This window comes from Crocodylus siamensis, chromosome 1 (assembly GCF_052110815.1).
Source record: "Crocodylus siamensis isolate JL-2025a chromosome 1, ASM5211081v1, whole genome shotgun sequence".
Taxonomy (NCBI): Eukaryota; Metazoa; Chordata; order Crocodylia; family Crocodylidae; genus Crocodylus; species Crocodylus siamensis.
This window is the reverse complement of record NC_143395.1, coordinates 403855393-403872008: the sequence shown is the minus strand read 5'-3', so window position 1 is coordinate 403872008 and position 16616 is coordinate 403855393. Positions and strand designations below refer to the sequence as shown.

At 42.6% G+C, this 16616-nt stretch overlaps 1 protein-coding gene across 3 annotated transcripts in view; it reads left to right on the top strand.

Annotated features, from left to right (window-relative positions):
* Nucleotides 1-16503, top strand: part of LOC149875338 (N-acetylated-alpha-linked acidic dipeptidase 2-like) — a 55996-nt gene extending 39493 nt beyond the window's left edge. For 2 of the 3 annotated variants that reach the window (XM_090030590.1, XM_090030589.1), the window contains one exon: nucleotides 1090-16503. In XM_090030590.1, coding sequence (XP_089886716.1) covers nucleotides 1090-1279 — 190 coding nt within the window. In that variant the 3' untranslated portion in view covers nucleotides 1280-16503. The remainder of the gene's footprint in view (nucleotides 1-1089) is intronic. The other variant, XM_090030591.1, reaches the window with a different exon arrangement.
* The last annotated feature ends 113 nt before the right edge of the window (nucleotides 16504-16616 follow it).

Sequence of the window (16616 nt, the reverse complement as noted above, 5' to 3'; positions counted from 1 at the left end):
ATGCCTGACAATCAGCTGATCATTCGCTGGCTCTGGGGACCCATGGGGCCATCCATTCAAGCCCCCCTATTGTTCCCAGAATGGCCAAAGTCCAACTGATTGGCCAAAGGTTGGCTCAAGTCCTGGGGCAGACCCAATTTGTAGTTGGCTGGCAGGGATCACTCCAGAGTGAGGGGGAGTCCCTGCTAGCTGACAATCAGCTGAGTATCATGGCTCTGGGGTTTGAACCCCAGGGACCACCCCAATCTTCCATCAGCTGGTGGGGACTGGCCCAGGATTCCCATCCTGGGGGTGGGGGGAGGTTTCTGCCCACTGACAGAAGATCAGGGTAGACCTGAGGCTTGGGCCCCTGCGCTGTCCCTATCAGCTGTCAGGGGCCACATGGGGCTCAAGCCTTAGGCAGTCCCTACCAGCTAATGGGAGCTGGGGGCGACCACGTACAACACTACTTAAGGGAATCTTTGAGAATGCAGTTGGAGACGCTTTTGCGCTATCCCGTTGGGCAGATAAAATGTTCTGACCCGAACTTTTCATCCAGATTCGATGTTTTAAAACTGGTCTTTTCAAGACGTTTTTCATGCTAATGACTCACTTCATTTTACATGACTTCCCCATGCCTCATTTATGCTAACATGGCCTAATTTAGATGTGTTAACTTTAAAGGCCGGCTAAAGCAACTGTATTGCAAGCTAAAAGGATGCTAGCTCAACACAGAGGTCTGCCTCTGGCTTCCGAGCAACTGTTGATTTCTCCAGTTTCCCTGTGGAAGAATTTCACTTCAGTCCTGATCACACAGTCGCTCTTCCACTGAGAGAAGACAGTCTTTTATTTTGTGCTGTCTTTCCTAGTGGGCTTTGCCTCTCGTTATATGATCTGGGAGGGAAACTAGACCAAGCATGTATGAGGTCCCTTTAAACACAGTTCCTTGTATCTTTCATTTATAGATTCAGTGAGTTCTGGTGCTCCATTGAATTTTCATTTGCTTTCCATGGCAGGCAGCTTTATAAATCCCCTGGCAGAGAGGAGTCGTGTTTTTTACAACAGCTTTCATTTTTGTATGCCTGAGATTCTCTTTCTCTTTCCCCACAGACATGTTATCTTTGCTCCAAGCAGCCACAACAAGTATGTTGGGGAGTCCTTCCCAGGGATCTATGATGCCCTGTTTGATATTGGAAACAAAGTGGATCTGCAGAAAACCTGGGAAAATGTAAAGAGACAGATTTCTATTGCAGCCTTCACCGTGCAGGCTGCAGCAGGGACTCTGAAGGAAGTAGCATAAGAGGATGGCATCACTGGGCTCATCCATGTGGCTAGCTCCAAAAGTCACTGCAATGAGCACAGTACCGTGACAAAAGCTTCTATGTATGATGTACTAGGCTTGTAATCCAGAACACGGCAGAGGGTGGTAAAGAACTTATGTGTTTGGAAATATCGCTGCTGCTCTGCAACTGCAAGACCTGGCACTTTCAAACCCTCAGGCTGCATCTTCACTCAAAAAACTGGAACTCATGGTTTTGCCATTGGCCACATCTGCAGATTGTACTAGGTAGAAGTTATAGCATAGGCAGACTGATGAGGGAAAGTTCATAGCAAGCTGTCTGTTCAGAGCAGGGTGAAAATACTATCTGAATGTTTGGAGGCTTTTTTAACTTAGTTTATGCATGTGAAAATGCATGTTCCAGTCAAATGAAATTATTTACAGTTTTTGAAGACTTTTGGTTAAGAAAAGCCAGCATTTGGTGTTTCAGAATGAAAATTGCTGTTTTGAAATATGTCCAAATTGAACTAAAAAAAGAGAAGAAAAACCCACTCACAACAACCTTAGATAGTTTGTTTCCTGGAAATGTTTTGGTTGATCGAAAGCAATACCTTATTTTTCTTTTGGTTTGGCCAGGAAGTCAAAAGTAACTTATCTCCAGAGCCCTAGGTACAGTGTTCAGTGTGGAGCTTTTATTACCAAGGCAGGTTGTTAAGTGGGAGTCTTAATTTTCTTCTTCTGGACTGGTCTCATTGGCTGGATCCAGATGTGGAGGCACATGTGGTTTGTGGCACCACAAACCACACATATTGCACATTAACCGTGCCCTGTGCTGCTAATTTGCAACCCTGGGGCAAAATTTGCTACTGAGATTTTTCTGGTAGCAAAAAATAAATACCAAAACCAAAGGCAGTGCAAAGCATGCCAAAGTGCCATGTGCTGGGACAAATGCGAAGACAGGGAAGCAAGCAGCTCAGGACTGCCTACTCACTTATCACCATGCACTGCGAAGCCCCTATGCCCAGCCAGCCCGTATGCCCACCATGCACTGCGGAGGCACCCTGTGGCCCAACCAGCCAGGGAGCAGCACAAGAAGGGGGCACAACGGGAAGCGCTGCAGAACCTGGCTTGTGGCACTCTGCATCCCAGTCAGCCGCTCCCTGACTGCCTGGGGCACAGAGTGCCTTGAGACAGGGAAGCAGGCGGCTCTGGGATGCCTGCTCCTCTGTCCCTGCATGCCGCTCCTCAGCTGGCTGGGGTGCAGAGCATGGGGGCTTTCTGCCAGCTAGCCCTGCACTGAGGATCTGTGCCCCAGCCAGTCCCCCCTGCAAGACAAGGACCAACGGGACATGTCCCACTGCAAACCAGACAAGAAGGGGCATGCACTGCAGCACAAAGTAGCACCACAAATTTGTGCTGCTACTATTTGTGCTGCTGCAAGCATACACCCCTGCTTGTGTGGACGCAGCCATTGTGGTCAGCCACTTCCAAATACAAGTCCAAATGTTTCTAGCCCAGTGGTCAACATCCTGTGGTTTGTGGGCTAGATCCAGCCCATGAAGAGATAAGGGTGACCACTTGTTCCTAATTAGGTGGGATAGACCTGGAATGGGAACCTCAAGTCCTGGTCCCAGGCTGCATGACTCCAGGACAGCATTTGTCCTGGATTTGAAGCATCATGCAGGGATCTTGAGAAATGGCAGATTTCCCCCTTCAAGGCTGGCAGCGTTCCACCCGGCAAAGGGCTGCTGGGAGAGGGATGGAGGGCACATCACAAGCATGTGCGTATCCGCATACATGCACATAGCCTAGAATACAGCCAGGCAGTGTGGAGGGGAGCTCCCTGCAGGTAAGTCTATGGGTGAGGAGGGGAGTGGGGGGAGGGGCAACTCAAGGCCCCCATAGCGAGGGAGGGAGTAGGGCAGGGGCTGGGGCATTGTCCAGCCAGGGCAGTGCATGGAGCAGGACAGAGCTATGGGCGGCTCATCCCAGGGCTGAGGGGCATGGGTGGGGGGCAGGTCTCCACCACTGTGTGTACCACTTGGGGAGGGATAGGTGGCATGTGCCCCCCAGGTTTGTGCATGGGGCAGATGCAGGGTGCCCGCTGCAGGCTTGGAGCTACCTGCCCTGCTGCCCTCCCCCAGGAGCCCTGCGCCACCATGGCAACGTGCCCCTTCCCACCTGGCAGCAGCAGGGGTGGGGGTGCCATGGACTGAGCTCTCAAGGGAAGGGGGTCAGGGTGAGGAGCCCTGACCCCACAGCCTGCATCCATCCCCACCCTACTTGGCTCTGCTCTGTCCATGCCAGAGGTGGACAGAGGAGCCTGGAGAAGACTGGATTTGGCCTGTGGCAGCTCACAGAATTGGCAGTATGCTCTAGCTGCAGGAGCAGAGATGGTTTCCCCAGGGTCCTATTGCCTGCTACGTTTAGCTTAGTTTCTAAAAAGAGGCATCCCTGGGGTCCTGGTGCCTGCCTTTTACTATCTATTCTCTTTGCAGCAGCTGCTGATTGGGATAAAAGGGAGGAGTTCAGGGCTGGGTGACAAACATCAGCCTGTAAAAGGTTGCCAACCCCTGCTCTTGCCTTTTGTAATAATTAAATGAAGTCTAAGCTATTCTTATGGGGGGAAAAAGTTGAAACACTTCAAACTGAATGTTGCGTATATAATTTCTATTGAAAAAATCAGTGGAAGAGGGACACCTACTGTTTTTTCTCTTTTAAAAACTTACCTTTTATTAGGCTTAAGAGAAAAGAGCTAAGTTGGTTAACACCTGGAAGGACACCAAAATAAACAGGTAATCTAGGTCATGGGATAAGAATCCATAGTCTGTGTTGAGACTAAGGTTAATACAATCCCACTGATTAACTCTCTTAATGTCCCCTTCTCTTGTACCTGTCCTTCCTATATACATTTTTCTTTTTGCCATGCTATTCCTAGCATCTGATGATATAGGCAGTTGCTTATAGAAGCTCATGCTTCTTAGAGCCAGTTAGTCTCTATCAAGGCCCCTGGCAGATATTAATGTAATCATACAATGGGATCTGAGGAATTTTATCCTAGATCCCCCAAACTGCATGCCCTGACATGCCAGACATTCAAGAGCCAGCACAGCAGGATGTTCAATATTTGGGATCTGCAATAATATCCCTCAGATCCCAGTGCATGTCTGATGGGGTCTGAGGAAGCAGTTCCCTGATGCCAGGCTGTCCAGTGCACCCTTTAAATTTGCCAGTGAATGAACAGTCTGGAATTGGGGAGCAGCTCCCTGATCCTGGGCTCCTTCCATGCCCAGATCTTCAAAGGCAAACTACATACCCAGGCATCAGGGACAGACTCCCCTGTGCTGGGCTACCCAGCCCCTTTTATAGACTTGCCAGCATACAGGGAGCCTGGCTTCGAGGAGAGGCTCCCCAGTCCTGGGCTTCCTGCATGCTCAGTATTTTAAAGAACTGCTGCCATTGTAGGTATGGAGCAGTCTGTAAGCTTCTTTGGAGGGAGTGGGGGAGGAGAGAGTATATATTCATCCCCCAGTTTAACTGAAGTGCAATAAAACCAGCCACAAAGATGTTCTGCATCTAACAAGCAACATCTTTGTGGCTGGTTTGCCATTTTATCATGTGATTAATAGCTTGCACGTGGCATGTTAAAATTTATTGCACAATTAATGTGTTAAGTGTGCAACAAATGTAATATCTGCTGGAGGTGCCACTGCCCTACCCTCTGCCTGACTTGAGACCAACACAGCAAACCACCTCTGCATATGCTTAACAGAGAATCCAAGTCCTTCCGGTGCCAAGTCACCTGCTCTGTTTTTGACATCTTACTGCCATTCTTCTATCAACTCTTTGACCTTTTGGTTTTCCCTGTTAAGTCAGAAAGCTATTTTATACAGTGCTGTCAGCCATCAGCTGGCATTTGATGAGATAGGTGGAAAGTCTTTTCCCTGAATGGAGTGGTACTACTTACAATGTGGAGCAGAAGGGACGGAACTCAGCATTTCTCTTTCAGTTTTTTAGGGTGAAGCTACATCTTCTAATGTTACCAGTAAGACTTGAAGCTGAAGTAAATTTCCCATTAACGTTATGTCAACAAAACAGAGTATGAAGGAAGAAACTCAATTTCACTTTAGAGGGTATTTGCATGAAACAGAGTGCATTTATTTAAATATGAGTCTTACTTTGTTTGTTTTTAAGTGGGCTCATTCAAGAGCCCATGCGGCCACTTATCTACTTGTGTGACTTACACAATTGCCAAGATTTTATTAAATTACATTCCATCCTCATTACATCAGCTAAAAATACCTTGCTTCCTTTCCATGTAACACACATCACATATTTTCTCTTAACCATAAATTGCAGGAGGTCACAATGGCAAAAATATCTTGGTTTGTGATGGGAGGGCAATGGTAGAGGAGAAAAGGGAAGGGCGTATCCAAAACCTGCACTGAACTAAACAAACATGTTCTTCAGTAGCACGCAGCAGGGGGTTTTCGGCACAGATTAAAGCTCTGTGAAGTTGCACCTCTTTTTTCTCCACCTGCAAATGCTAAAGGGAAAGCTCCTTTCTGGTGCTTTTGTTTTATTCAGGAGATGTAGGAAGAAATTGCTGTATAACAGCAAGCAAATCTGATGTCTGTTGCTTTGCTCATCTTCCACCCATGGAGGGGAGCAGCAATTTTAGGATTCAGCAGACAAAAAGGCAAATCAAATACCCTAAATGCATCTCTCTCTCTCTCAACTTCCTTGTGGTAAAGCAGAGAAATAAGATGATACTACTAACTATATTAAAAAAAAAAAGCAAACAAATGCTTTATGGATATCTGTTATATTCTTGTAGAATCCCATACACTGAACAGATCTTTACTGCTTTTGTATTCAGAATAGGGATTTTCCCCAGTGCCATAGGTCAGAGATTGACAACCTATGACTCATAGGCTGGATCCACCCCACAGAACTATTTTATCCAGCCCACAATGCCAAGGTTTCTGTGGGGTTTCAGTGGAGGAGAGGGTGGGAAAATCAGAAAGACTTCACTGTTGGGTGGTGGAGGGAAGCAGGGTAGCAGGTGAATCAGAAGGGCTGGCTCACCTCGGGCTGAGCTGGTTAATTTCTGCCCTCTGCTTCTGAAGCATTGCTGTTGCCTTCGGCAACATTTCCTCCTTTGGACTTGGAACATCCAAGGCAATTGCTACTGCCTGGAGGCAGGGTAGGTTCATACCTTCTAGACTAAAATACATTTAGAGAATAAACTTCTGTGAACTCAGGCTCGCTTCGTCAGATGCTGTGAAAGAACAAGCACGAAGCAGTGTATGAAGTGGAGTGAGTGATTTGAATGCAAAAAGTAGGAAGGTAAGGGGGTGAGGAAGAGCAGGGAACAGCAAATAAGAAAAGAACTCATCTGAACAAAGGGGTCACAAAAGATAATCCAAGTAATGGGATAAGAATCCCCAGTAATGGAAATCCATAGTCTCCGTTTAAACCCTGCTTAACACAAACCAGCGTGTGGACAACTTTTCATTCCACAATTTCCTGTTCAAACCAGTGTAAATAAGTAACCGGTAGGAGAGCACCGGGGGGCGGGGGGGGCACACATGCACCCCTTAACAGGGCTGTTACCGCCTCTGACAGCTTCTGCAGGTGCTCACTAACCCCATCCCTGATGCCAGCAGTTTCTGCAGGTGCTCCCCCAGACTCAGGAGGCACCAGTAGCCCACGCTGCTGCATACTAGTATTACTGCAGTGTGCCATTCAAAGGGGGCTAAACTCCTGTGGCTGTAGCTACATGTAGTTTGTAAAAACTGTTCTGGGAGGTTTCAGGCTCTCTGTATACATGGACAACGTGCTATTGCTTACACACCCCTTCGCAACTTATGCACAGTGCCTACATTTTAGCTTATATTTTTAAGCTAACTGAAGCAATTTGAGTTGCACTTTGAAGGTTTCAGTTTTTAACAAATTAAAAGAACACTGTTTTTTGGATTGAACAAAGTAGCAACCAACTTGAATAAGGAGTTTAGGTTTGGAGTGTTTTTTTTTAAAGGTTTAGATTCACAGGACAACTTCAGCACCATTTGGAAAAAACAAGGCAATGGTGCTGATAACCTGCCTTATAGCTCTATGGTTGTTCAAATAGTCGCCCAAGGTGTAGACAGCTTGGACTTCTCTTGCCTTGTTTAGAGCAGGGATTATGAATCAAAGTCTCCCAAGCTCTGGGGGAAACTGTCCTAGCTACTTGGAGGCATCATCAAATACGTCTGTTTGATAATAGCCATTCCACTTTGTATACTGAAATATTTATTTAGAGCAAAAACACAGGAGTAAGTCTGTAGCTCTAGGGTCCTACAGACATAGGCAGACAAGGCTCTTTGGGTAAATCTGATATCTTTTTTTAGACCAACTTAAATAGTTGGAAAAATTCTTCTTTGCAGGCTTTTGAGTACACCCTTCTTCAGGCAGAGGGAGCAAAGGGTGTTTGTACCCAAAAGCTTACAAAGACAAATTTTTCCAACTATTTAGTTGGTCTAATAAAAGAGATCAGATTTACACAAAGAACCTTGCCTGCCTGTGTTCTTAGACCAACACTGCTAGAACCAACACTCCTCAGCATACCCAGTATTTTTGTGGAGGTTGCCTAAAGTCCCCTCTTGAATCTACATTGGCAATCTGATTTATTTCAGATGCATCGAAACAGCATTTTTTTTATACAAAACATCACGATGTATGTAGCTAAATCTATTTGTCATTTTAAAGTTGAGTGTGTGCCTTGTTTCAGTCAACTAAATCGCATTTTTTGAAGAATAAACTACTGTCCCCTCCCACAATGTGTCTGGCCTTACAGTATTTCTTAGTACCAGTGTAAGCGTGGGTTGTAGGGAGAGGAAAAGAGTAGGGGGATGGGGACATGACATAAATTGCCTATAAACTTGATACTGCCTGTACATCCTGTGGAGGCGGGCAGTTGCTTATGTGTCTTCTAGTTCAAAGGATGACGGGGTTGGCAGAATTGTTTTAATGACGATTCTAGACTGCAGAAGTAGTGTCCCACTACCTGAGAACACGGGAATGCAGTAAAGTGGACCCATTTTCTAGACAAAGTTGGCAGCTTGTTTTATGGTAGCTTTAATGAATTCTTCTCCATACTTATCTGCACTGTTTGATTTACTTTGGGGCTGGGGACTGGTTCAAAGCAGGCTAGTATCGAATGTGTACAGTTTCACAGGTGCAAGTTACTTCTGAACAAGGAAAAGCATCCCTCAAGAAGGTGTCAGATAAAGCAGAGTTTATAAAAGTCACATAAAAGTCTTCTCTTTTCTCCTTATTGAGTTACCGACTGATGTGTTACTTATGCTACTGTTGATGTCATCCCTGAACTGGCCATATTTTTAGAACGAAATCTGGGCCATGGCTGTTGGACAGGAGAGACTGATAACACCCCTTATCTGACCCAGGAGTAGCAGGATGTTAGAGAATGAATACCGGTAGCTAATACCAAAACAAGAGTCTGAAATCCAGCTCTCGCCCAAATCTATCATCTTCCTCTCGTACATTCACCTTTGCTTTCTCTCTGCATCGTACACTTGGAACCAACCCTATTGCCCACATCTACCCATTCTTTCCTTCGAGGCTCTCCTTATTCTATCCCCATCTTCACACTTGTGCAACGCTTTAAGGATCATCCTACAGAACTCCCCATTCCTAATAAAACAACATTTTTCACCTGTGATTCAAGAAAGGCGATCAGGTATCTTCAACTTTCCTTTACAAATGAGGAAACTGTAGCATAAAGGGAACAGAGTTGATATAACAGGGACACCAGGGCACAGCATGGAACAGAAAACAGGTCTAGCTTCTCAGACCTGCATCCTAACTCCACCACTCGTGTGTAAATAAGAAAGTACTGCTTGTTTAGAACATGTGCAAGAAAGATCAATGAAGACAGGTATATTTCACACCTTGTTCTGTATGTTACTGACAGGCTTTGAGTAGCTGGGCCATCACCCTGTGGCACCCTTAAAAGGATCTGAATGTGTCAGGGTGTTGAAGCATCTGGGTGAGAACCGCTGGATTAGGTCGATGGAGAGCTGTGACTGCGGATAGCTAAGAATTGTGTGCACCCATTTGTATTCATCTGCTACCAGGTCTTCTACTTCTCAACCCCACCTTAGCTTGCTTCTTTACCTCATCCACCTGCTGTAGCATAGTTTGGACTGTATGCTGTGTGGGGCAAGAACTATCATTTGCTACAGGCAGACAATAGCACCACAAGAAGCAAGCAAGCTACTCTCAGTTTTACCACCCAACTTAAGGCATTTTAAAATGGACTAAGGATTTGATTGCTGCCTTTTGTGGCCACCTATGAGAAAGTTAGAGGTAATACAAAGTATAAACCATAAAAATGATTTAAATAGTTTGTATTAGTAAAGTGGACACTAATTCTCTCTGACAACCTTGGCTCTGCCCCCAGAAACTGATTCGTCATCTCATTCATTACTAACCTTTCCCAAAGAAAGAACACCGCAGGGCCACAGGTTCATAACAGGAACCATCACTTTTTGCTCCCAGTCAAGTTATATTCAGAACGGTCTTAGCAAGACCTGGCTGCTATGTATATGCTCCATTTTACAACTTGATTTAGTCTGCGCTTACAAGCCACCCCAGAGGTGCTGGGGGTACCTGACCTAATATCTCCAAAACATTTCAAATGAAAACTGCAATTTCAACAAATTGCAAATTGTTTGCAGAAAAACAAACTTAGCATTCTGGTAGCTTAAAAAAATCCCTGTTAATATTTTTTAGAAGGGAACATTTCTCTTTTCTGTTCTGGAATAACTTTCTGCATTTTATGACAGCAATACATTTTAGTACTGAACAAAAATCATTTGGGCTGCTGTGCCTGTTTTGGATGTTTGTTTCACAGGATGTTTCTGTTTTGTTCTCATTTCAATTCCGAATGCAGAAAATTAGTAATGGAAATCCCACTCATCAGAAACAAAAGAGGTCTCTTCCTAGCTCTCTTTCACATGCGTGGACTACCTCAGGCCTCCACGGACTTATGCAGCAAGTGTAGCATTGTTTTGTTAAAGCGTGGATGCATTCACTAAGATGTGGCAGTGATACACATCTACATACAGAAGAATTTTGGCCGTCTTGTGTTATTTGGCTGGAGTTTTACAGAAACTGGCAACAGACAACTGAAAAGAACTTTGGGATGGTTTAATCTGGGACCGTTACTCCTGTATTAACACTACTTATCATTATACCACCAATACTGCTCATCATTACCACTACTTATCATTAATACCACCAATACTCTCACATTAACTTTGATTTGGTCACTTTTATCAGTTAATAGGTTTTATCTTTCTGTTTGAAAAGCACTGCCTGTAAGGTTAAAAAGTTTTGACACTGTATTTTATTATTGTTCTCTTCTTCCCCTACAAATGAATGGTGTTTTACTTCAGTCTATAAACAGTTTGAAGTTCCAGTTCAGAATGCGAGTGAGGACATCTCAATTTATGGAATTACACTTTAAAGGGTTCTGAAACTAACATTTTTACTATAATTTTTATTAGTGGGGACCTTGAATGTTTAAATCAGAGTAAGTGTAAGCAGATTTCATATGAAATTTCTAAGAATTTGTTTAAAATGTCTATCACAATAAAATTTGATTGCTTTTAATAACCTCTCTTAGACCAAGATAGCTCTACACAAGATCATCAGAAAATTGAGCACAGAAAACCTCAATTTTTTTTTCTTAAATGACTACAATTTCAACTCAAAATAATGCATGGAAACAGGTCACTTTAAGTTAGCAGGAATAGTTCATATTAAAATGTTAATTCCATGAATATCTCAGCAATGTTGTTTATATAAACTCCACCCACCCTAATTCTGTCTAATGTATTTATTAGATTAAGTTACCATTAGCTGCCATATGACTATTTAACCACTTGATACCCAACATATTTGAAAAGCTATTCAGTGAACAGTGACTAACTTTTTCTACTTGCAATATGACTATCTTAAGAGACTCTCTTCCCAGGCCTCTCACTGGCAGCAGGCCTCCTGCCATATTCTAGTAGCTCTGCACAGGAAAGATGCAGGCATTCATCATGCAAAACAACAAACCATAGCTTCATAAATTCCAGGATTCATGAAACCTACATTTCCAGTATCTTGCCTTTTAGGATCAGAATGTGCTGATATACAGGGCAAGGCTGTTCTGACACGCTGTAATTATATGTTTGCTGGATCATAGCAATTAGCATGCTTCAGCAGACTCATGTCACGCGTCTCAGCGTCTCCATGCTCAAAAATCATGGTGAGGTGCTTTAACTGAAGTGCATTTGACGAGCTTCAGTTAAAGCGCCCCCACTGCCATTTTTCAATATGGGGATGTTGATGCATGTGATGGTCTGAAAGCTTTAATTAGAGCGGCTCTAATTAAAGCACCCCTCCCTCTCTCCCAGAGCATGTGTATAAACTCCCAAAGGGACTGACAGTATCATGGAGTCCTGCCATTCTTAAGCCTTGTTCATGCCGAGAACTGGTATCGACACTGGGTGCAGGTGGGCAGGTACTGAAAGTGATTTAGATGCAAGCGGAGGTACGACCCAAACTGCGTTTCTTGTATTGAAAGCAGCCAGCTACTATAGCATATAATAGTCTACTTGCTTATGTACTTTTGAGTTAGAACGCCTCTAAGCTCTGTAAAGCAAAGCCTACTTTACCTCCCCTTCCCTGAAAACCACAGACCGCACCACTGACAGGATCTAGTCCGTGTCTCAACTCTCCTCTCTCAGCAGTACTGTGGGTTTTGAAAGCTGCACCTTCTTATTCCTCTCCTGTCTAAGCTCTTGCCAGAAGGAAAGAGCTACTTCTGAAATTCTTGGAAAGGGTCAGAACACCTTCCTTCCCAACTCCAAAGGATAAGTCCAAGCTGGACTTTCCAGACCACTTTTCCCGAGTCAAGAATAATCTGAGATGTCTATCTGGACAAGTGAGTGGCAGGCCTCTATTCTGGGGAAAATAAGTGCTTAGTTTGGTCATTTCTTTAAAATCTGAAGCACTGCTAAAAACAGTCAAGGGACCAGACTTTACACACTCCAGTCAAATGCCTGACAAATGCTACAGTGTACTATTGTACAGAAAAACCAAAAAAAGTTCTTTCCCAACACAGAAGTCGACAAAAATAGACAAGTGAAACCCCTGTTAATAAAAATTTATTGAATAACTAGAAAAAAAGTTAAGATGATGTTTTGTGTAAACAAAAGTTACATGAATGTAAGGCAGACACCCATGCAAAAGAAAACATTAAAAACCCAAAGGAACTGTAAAGAAACTCCAGAGGAGAGGGGAAATACCACTATAAAACAGTGTTCCAGATGCCTAGAATAAAGTCATTCATGTAAAAGTTGCTTTCCTGAATGCATAGCAAAATTTATAGGAGTCACAGGGAAAAAAACAAACAAACCAAGCAAACAAACAAAAAAAAAAAGCAAAAGCTAAAATAATGAGCAAACCTCAAAAAACCTCAATGCATTTAGCTACAGTATTTATCAACACTCATGCTATGTTTAAGAATACAAGCAAACTGCATCATTACACAGAATACTGAAATGCCTTTTCAAGGCAAAAACAATTTAGTACAACAGAACTAAACTGCTGAAATGGTGACATAATAATGTAAGAGTTCTAAAAGGAGACTCAATGGATTGAAATGTTTTGTTAAATTACATGGATTATTCTGTAGAACATTAAGGTAAATTATGATAATTGAATGGCTTAGTGCTAAAAAACCAGACCGACCTTGAGAATAATCAACAGTTCAAAAACTGAGATGCTACAGAAGTCACATGCATTAGTCAGGAAAAACAGGCTTACAGACAGAAAATCCAAAATCCCTTTTTGCCAATTTGTAAGCTCTACTACAGTCATTTTTTACACCACGGGAGAACAACTCTGCAAGGAACTGGATAGTCAAGTCTGACATAATAAACAACATATACAGTATACTTTTTAAGTTCTGTGAATTATAAAAATATAACTAGGTTTCCAGACTGCCATAGCCTTATTATCCTGTTATGAACAGTACAATGACTGAAAATACAGGACAGAGCTGGTCATTTTGGATGGTTTAGACCAAGTGCAGTTATTTACATTTTAATTACAATATTATTAGAGAATAGAAAGCCTACTCTTAGATAAAAAATATGTTTCTTTACTTTTTTTTAAATAAGTATCATTTCCCCCCCCGCTCCCCAAGTACAGCTTTCAGAAATATCTTTGAATACTTTGGTTTAGTAATGATAACCTCACTTTACCTTCTCTTCCTAGTTGCTGATAAGAGAAATCAATTATATTAAAAGCATTAAGTTCTGATGAGAAACCTCAGTCACCAGCAGCTACCTCAAGATCTAGTTATTTCTCCAGCCCGCATATAGTTTTTAGACCACAGCACAATCTGCTCTAAGCATTCTCAGTATTGACCTGCAAGTGGTAGCTCAGAGTTGGTTGCTGGGTTTTACACAAATACCTGGAAGACTCCACTCCTATATTTTCAGTTATCACAAATTAGAATAATTCCATGGCAGTCAGATGCATCAAGTTACGCTAAAAGAAAATCTAGCCTATTTATCCATAGGATAGTGTGGCCAGCATGGAACTATTTTATACATAAAACGGTCTAGTTATTTCACTTGGATGAGGTATATGTTTGAACTTAAGCATCTAAAATACAAAGGTCTTATTGCCACTTATGGGGACATTTCGAATTTTGCCATCACCAAGCTTCAATGCATCTATGATCTACTGAAGGCATGAATACGTGAGATAAAGGAAAAAAGTCAAGAGTTGCGTTTCAAAGACTGAATTACATGCCAAACAATACAAAAAGGAAGGTCAAAATATCTGCAAAAGCTTTGCTTATTTGCCACCAACTTATTTAAAGTATATTTCAGAATGCAATTTCAACACAAGATAATGATAGCAATTGCTCAGGCACAAATGTTGAAGCTATAAATCACTGGGAATTCTGCTCATTTAAGTATCACTAAACTTAGCGTTCAGCATGCTCATCATTTGTGGTTTCCTTGACTCTTGTCACTAGGCTGAAAATGCTCCCTACGCTGCATTTTATATGATATACAAAAACTCACCATAGTAAAAGTGAACAAAAAAGGCTTTAGTTGGCCCAGCAGGGTTCTGTTCAAAATTCAAACACCAGCACTATGTTCAGATTATATTTACAAATTTATATAAATTCACGTTATCTACCAAAACTAAGTTTATTTACATGAATGAGCACTCAGAGAACCCTGAATATTTAATTGCAGGGTTCTGCTTGTGTCTTGGAACAACTGCTATCAGCACTACATGAAGTAACAGCCGCTAGCCTCAGATCCTTAACCAAATAGTGGATATTGTTTCCACAAACCAGTAATGCTCTTCTAAGTCCAGTGTTGTGGACTTTACTATCGCAAGCATGCAGGTCCCTTTTTGTGAATAAGCTTTTGAAAGCTTGGACCCTACTTTAAGGCATCTTCCATACCCTTAATTATAGCTGTACAGTAGCACCAAGAGTTGCTCAATGGAAGATGATCAACTAACTTGCTCAGCTCCCTTTGAAAGCTCAGCCTCAAATCTCAAGGCAAACTACGTGTTTTATTTACTACCACTGCTTAACTTTAAATCATTGTGTATGCCACTGCATGAAGACACAAAATCCTACATTCAAGTCTGTATCAGTTACAAAATGAAAAAGACCCCATATGCTAAAAGTTCTACAGGATCATTAAATGCTTGTTCTTAAACTTAAGAACATTTCCTATATCCATACAGATGTGTATTACATGCTCTGATGCTCATGTCTGCCCCCTCGCCCCTCCAAAATTTCTATTTTTTGTCTTCCAGGTCTGGCAGTGTAAAAAAACTGAGTATGAAGATACCATAATTTACAGTATCCCTGCAGGACACTTCCACTGGATTATCACCCTGCACAAAACTAGGCTCGTAAGACGAACATGTGGGGCGTTATACTTTTTATCCTATAAGCTTTAACAGATTTTATACATGGTGTACCATTTGAATACTTACACATTCTACATCACTTGAATACCAAGTTTTCTCACCTATAACCTACACTTTTTCTCTCAAAACCAGCTGGGGAAAATTGGGGTGCACATTATATGCAAGGAAAAAGGATCCCCATTAGGCCACAAATTTGGTAGCAGTGTGGGGAGAGGTGGAAGTGTCAATCATAGCAACTCTGGCAGCAACGGCATTTACACTGCCAAATCTCTAGATGTGTGTGTGTGGGTGGAAGGGGGAAGCATGGTAGCACACCTCCGCATTCATGTATCGGATCAAACCAGCTCATGGGGTTAGTTTGGGACAGTGCACTAGCTCTGGGGCTGGTTGCCTGGTGCAAGGACCCAGATCCAGCATACCAGGTCAGTCCATGAGCTCCACCTGGCATACACAGCTGGCAGTAAGCTTGTCTCCCTAGCTGCTGCCACTTACTGGAAAAGATTTTTTTCTTCTTTCATGTACGCCTTTTTTGTGAAGAACGTTAAAAGTGAAAATGAAAAGAAGGCAAGTTACACGTGAGAAAAATATTTCTCCCCAACTCTGAGATACAGCTTCAAGCAGGGCCAGGAATACTACTGGATGAACTGCTGCAAAATGAGATTTATTCACAGCAGCAGGTCTCTACCCCTGTAGGAAACCAAAAACAGAAATTTGAATATATTATCTCTTACTATTTCTTCTAATACTTCCAAAAAAATAAATGTGCATTTAAACTGCCGTCCCTAAGAAGTTTTCAATGAGGAGGCCCAATAAAATGTTTATATGAAACACATAAAATTGTAAGGATTGTTTAGTTTAAGACTCTTCAGTGAATTTAACACCTGCAAGACCATACACAATAACTAAAATCAGGCACACAGTATGGAACCACAAATCTTAACCCCTCTATAGGTCAGCTAACAGATAACATGGTATCTGCACTATGCTCTCCCACTACTAATATTTACCCTCTCAAAAGTGGAATAACAGTTTTATACATGCTTGTACAGCAGCTAAAGCATGTGCCCCACACTTTGCAAAATCACTTATGTAAAGTATATTGTTGGGTTGAGTTTGCAATAGATTAGACTGTGGCTTTTCAGAGCAGTTAGGCCAGTTATTTAACCGCTAAACTCCTCATCCCCCACTCTTTTTTTTTTTTTTTAAGATATAACATTTCAGATACCAGTGTGGCAGACAGATAGAAAAGGGAAGGGACTGCCATGAGCTTCCTTGGTTCTCAATTCACTAGAATTTTTTGGTAAATCTGCTTCTGCATTCAGGATCTGAT